Source organism: Xylaria bambusicola (assembly GCF_022495145.1).
Source record: "Xylaria bambusicola strain CBS 139988 unplaced genomic scaffold F5B22scaffold_26, whole genome shotgun sequence".
Taxonomy (NCBI): Eukaryota; Fungi; Ascomycota; class Sordariomycetes; order Xylariales; family Xylariaceae; genus Xylaria; species Xylaria bambusicola.
Window position 1 is genome coordinate 343517 of NW_025953579.1, and position 5305 is coordinate 348821.

Consider the following 5305-nt stretch of genomic DNA (forward strand, 5'->3'; position numbering starts at 1 on the left):
AATGATAAGGTTGTATGTACAGCCTATAAGTTAGCTGCTCAAAGAGACGCTGTGCAGTGCAGCCTATATCCACGCCGATATGGAAATATGCTAGGGCGGTGTACGTTTCTCGAACAAACCCGAAACAAAAGTTTTTTTTTCGTTTCATGTGAGCTATAGAGCGCTGTGTATCGTAGCGAGGTGCAAGGTGAGATGTAGGAACCCCAGCAGCACTACCGACCTAGCATATACCCTACACTTATAAGCGAAGTCTATCATCCGTTTGGGGAGAAAAGATGGAATCTTCCGCGTGCTAAAATTGAAATAAGTAAACTCTTTGTAAGCACTTGCGAAAGTCGGCCGCACGCTACTACATCTAGCCCGCTCACTGTCGCCATTCTACATCGGGAGGTATCTATATCTCCGCATAACAAAAGATATAAAGACATTGGAATAAGACGAGTATAACAAAAGAGACCAAATCAGGTGTCAGCCCCCGACCTATAAGATCAGTAAGTGCTTATGGCATGATAGGAGGCGCACCCTACAGATACGCCGTGTCGGTGTGCACAAAAAAAAGCGTAGTGTAGCAGAGAGCAGAGTAAGGCGAGCTTACAACCAGCGATGAAGGAGATGAAGGAACGATGGCCGGCCAGAAACGTTGCCGGAGTGCAAAAAGGGCAATTTTGCCGGCCGCGAAGGAAAAAAAAAAAAACGAACAAGGGCAGCTAGACCAACCCCCCTCTTCCCCCAGTAGGAGGCAGTTGTCGATGGGAGAAGGATCAACTAACTATGCGCGTTGTGCAACCCCAGCTGTAATTACTTACTTACTTACTCAGACGAAGTTCTCGAGACCAAAACCTTTGCGGAGTTTTCAGGGTCCAGCATAGCAGCACGTATAAGGTTAACCGGAGATATTTTTCGTGTTGGGATAGAGCAAAGACCTCTCTCAGCAAGCCATATGAAATCCCATCTCGCTGCATCATCTGGAAGAGGAAAGAAGCACGCGGAAAAAAAAAAAAAAGGGCAGAACCTTGAATTCTCGGTGAGCCAAGGTTTCTCGCCACCGAGGGAATGGAACTACTGCGCGTAGGGAATATGGAACTGCATCAGCGGCGCCGGCGCTTAGAACTCGCTTACAACGAGCGGTTCACACCTTGTGCGCAACTCTAACTCGGGCACGTGAAGAGAGAGCTCGCATGGCAGTCCATACACACAGCTATTTACACACCAACCATACATACACATATATCAGTAGGGCAGGGTACACACGGCAAGGCCCAAGCGAAGTCCAGCGGACCTCGACGCTTAAGTTTAAAGTATGTCTAATTATCCGGAGGGGGAGGGGGTTATGTATCGGTGTCGTCGGGGGGGAAAACGAATACGTAAGCACGGTGGAAAAAAAATGCAACAACCATGCACCCCTTCCCTTTTTCCCCAACCCCAACAACGATGTGAAAAAAAAAGACAAAAACAGGACAAACCATACACCTCAACATGCGAGGAAGCTCCGATCCGCCCACGCGCGCATAACCAAGGCACCGACAGAAACGTTAAAGTAAATTCAGATTACGAGTGCTGCCTAGCCGCGCTTACGTCGCGCGGACACCGTAGGTTTGGGAAAGTTGCCATGGGGAAGGAAGGAAGTAAATAATTACCGAATACAAACCTTATATAACGCACCGTGATATGAGATCCTATCCGTTATCATCATCCTGTATTCTACACCGATATCAATCGCGTGTAAAGGTCCAATGGGTGAATACCCTTTACGCAGCAATGTAAAATGACTATGGAGTTATACGGGAAAGTAAATAGATCAATAGATAAAAATGAAAACAAAGCTCATGAGAATCGATGAGATTTCAAAGTTTCTAGATATGTAGGTGCGAAGCTCTACATCCCTCCCTCCCTCCCTCCCAATGGCAATCGACGGATTACAGGCACTGGAAGTATGTTCTCGCCCTATCGGACCAGTCCAACCAGCCAGGCTGGTCCAGCCCGCTGGGGTAATCCCGCGTCTTGGTTGGCTGGTAGGATCTCGAATACCGGTACCGGCTTTGCGGCGATCGAAGGATTCGGCGGAACGAAGGAAGGATCGCGCGTGCATGCTTGCATATTGGCTTGGTGTAGAGTCAGTCCCTGGGCCCTTGCAGTAGCATTTAGTGCACCCGATAACAAGAGCCGAAGGGGTGATCGGCGGGCAGGATAAGGTAAGGTGAGAGAAGGTGAGAAAAAAAAAGAAAAAAAGCGTCTAGATTCAGTCAAAAATTATTGGGTTGGTTTCCGGGGTCACGGCGTAGCAAGTATGTGAAAGTTGTTTTAATCAATACTCCAATCAAATTGATTGAGTTATTTGTATACGGCAGCTCTCTATACTGAGAGTAGTATCAGACCATAGATATAAACAATACATAAGTTATAACACTAATGCTCTAATAGCATTTGCCCCCAACACCACCATAACGTCGTGATGAACGACTATCCTAATACCATAAACTCCGTTTCGTTTTACCAGTCAATATAAAGCAATCGCCAGTGGTAGTTGGGGGAAATTAAAACATCATGCCCGTTCCGATGACCCTTACGGACCCTCCTGAATCCGTATCCGTGACCCGACCTTTGTTTTGTTAAAACGCCTGCTAATGCTCATTGTATTATGCAACAATTTAAAAAAACCGACGGTCGAGTGACCGTATCGCCTTGACATCGGTTGATAACTCGTGTGCAGCAGCGGCTAGAGCTCGAGGTGAACTCCCTGCACTGCTGTTGTTCGCTGGATTAGCGCTGTTGGGTTCTGAGTTGGTCGGCGTAGGGTGTAATAATATGCTCGACAGGCTCGCCTTTCGCGGTTGTGAGCTGGTTGAGCTAGCTGTTCGAGGAGGTGAGTGAGAACCTCTCGGGGGGGTAGGGTGGCGACTTGAGGGAGCGAGCGAGGGTAGGGGGCCTTGGGGATGGCGACCGTGTATGGGAGCCCGAGGGTCGATCAGGACGGCCTGCGCTGCTTGAACTTGAAGTTGTTGAGAGCGAGGGGATAAGCTCATCCGTCGGTCGACCGCTGACCATGGAGTGGGCTGCGGTATCCGGTCATAGTGAGAATGGGCCATAGATGGATGTGGTGGTGCCAGTGAGGGCGCCGAGTAACCCATAGGCGGCGGCGGTGGTTGAGCCCTTTCGGCTTCGTGTCGTGCGTATATATGGGGGGGTGTTTGCCTCGGCGAGGGCGGCCATGGCTCTGCCGTCCAAGCTGGGGCAGCCCAATAACCAGGATAGGGACCGTGGTCTTGGGGCCCAGGAGAGTGTGTATATGACTGCATGGGCGTTTTGGTCAAGGCTGAACCGTTGGTGTCGTGCAGACTTGACTCAGGATACATCCCTTTAGCAGGGATTATATGTCTGAGTGAGGGATCCGCGGTGGGCTGAAGAAGCTCGGGTCCCCCAGACGAAGGCCGCGCATAGTAGGATATCAGATGCAGGTGCTGTCCATTAGATGTTTGTATGCTGAAAGATTGCTTCATAAGACCATCGGTCTTGTATCGATAACCCTCTGGTTCGCCATCTTGATCGTCGTCACTCTGGCGACCACTTTCAGGTGAGCGTCCAGGATGCCTCCTCGTGGTCCCAAAGCCGCTTCCGCGTTTCCCTTCCATTTCACGATAAGTAAGAAAACTGCCCGACACTCGACTCGCGCTCCAGGATTTACCATCAGTCCAACGTCGCATGCCTGCTTCCCTCTCATCCCACACAAACACGGAACCGGATTTTATAGATTGTCTCTCCTTCTCCGACAACCGTCTCTGCACCCGAGGCAGCAGGCCGAGCCTGCATGCTTCAAAAAGCTTGATAGCGTCTCCAGGGGTCCTCACGACACCTATGTAGGTCTCCATGACGACGAATTGAAATATGTTTCGTGCTTCGGAGGTTGATTATTCAAGAAAAGGAGACAATATCGTGCTGCGTCTCAGAAACCACACCCTCCCTACCACTTCGACGATAGAACAGCGTCAGTGTGGGTCATGCAGCTCGGGCGAGTTTTGGTGAGCGGAGGTGTCGAATAAGACTCGTCCAAGAATGACGCTGGCTGGTTGCTTGCTAGTCGTTAGAGTGTTAGTCATAGAAATCTTGGAGAAGTAGGCAGCATCGTTACAAGACGACGGGGTGCACACAAGAATAGATATGTGGAAATGTTGTATGAGGCAAGATGTGTCTGCAATATAAGGAACATAGAGTGAGAAAGCTGTGAGGGTTGATAGGGGGCTAGGGAAAAAGGCGGGATATGGAATGAGGGCATACATGGTATGACATATATATATATATATATATATATAGTAGTATGTAGACGGGTATGGACGAGAAAGGAAGGTCAAGCATACAATTAATTATGCTTCAAGATGATAAACGAAGAATTGCGCACTTACAGAGTGAAGTCAACTGCCTTTAAAGACTGGTATGAATCAAGATATAAAGGTAGAAGCTAGGTCGAGAAGATGGACAGGACGGCTAAGGGCTATAAAAGCGACGACATGTAGGCTTAGTCACCACCGTTATTGTTATTCTTCTGGTTGCTGTTGGGTCAATGGCAGCAACTGAGGTCGTAGTGGATGGATATATCAGGTCAGACCAGAAGCGGCGCAAAGTACTACAGAACAAAACCAAGAACGAAGGTCCCAAGGCGAGATGGAGGGAGTGTCGTTATAAGTGATGTTGGGGAAGACAAGACAAGACAAGGCCAGACCAGACCGGACCAGACCAGGGGGCTGTGTGGTTGTTAGTGGTCTCTGGCACCAAGTACGGTCCTTCTCTTGCTGCTACGCTAGCTGTGAGATGGCGGCGTAGAGATTTCGCAAGTGCATACTATTAAGGTATGTTGGCTGTTGGCTGTTGGTCGTCAATTCCAATTGTTGGAAGCCGGCGGTGTTGCTGTTGCTGTGGTTGTTGTTATGAGCGCTTGCGTGATTGATGGATTAGAATGCGCAGGGGATCAGTGATCAGTCGACAAGGGCGACGACGACGTTGACGTGTTGCTGCCACCGGAGGTTGTCGACGATAATGTTTGACTTTGCAAGAAGGGTATTGCGGTGCGAGGGTCGAACAATTCAATGGGGCACCCCGTAGGAAGTAAACCTTGGAAAGCCTATATATCTTAAGCTTTGAGGCGAGGGCAGAGTAGATCGGGTCAGGTCCAAGGTTGGAAGTATATACTTGTGGAATGGGGACTGAAGGTATATAAGGAATATAAGGGTATATATAAAATAAAGTACGTCGGAGGGTTCAAGCTTTGTGTTTCTCGGTGGTGGAGGAGGTACCTAAGTACCTACCTATGCAG

At 49.1% G+C, this 5305-nt stretch overlaps 1 protein-coding gene across 1 annotated transcript; it reads right to left on the minus strand.

The window, feature by feature from the left end:
* Window positions 1-2299: 2299 nt before the first annotated feature.
* F5B22DRAFT_610366 (Gti1/Pac2 family-domain-containing protein) lies at window positions 2300-4420 on the minus strand. Its single transcript, XM_047975195.1, has 2 exons — window positions 4273-4420; window positions 2300-4071 (listed from the first exon to the last, which is right to left on the minus strand). The coding sequence occupies exon 2, from the start codon at window positions 3864-3866 to the stop codon at window positions 2649-2651; it is 1218 nt and encodes a 405-aa protein (XP_047829986.1). The 5' UTR covers window positions 3867-4071; window positions 4273-4420; the 3' UTR covers window positions 2300-2648.
* Between the last annotated feature and the right edge of the window lie 885 nt (window positions 4421-5305).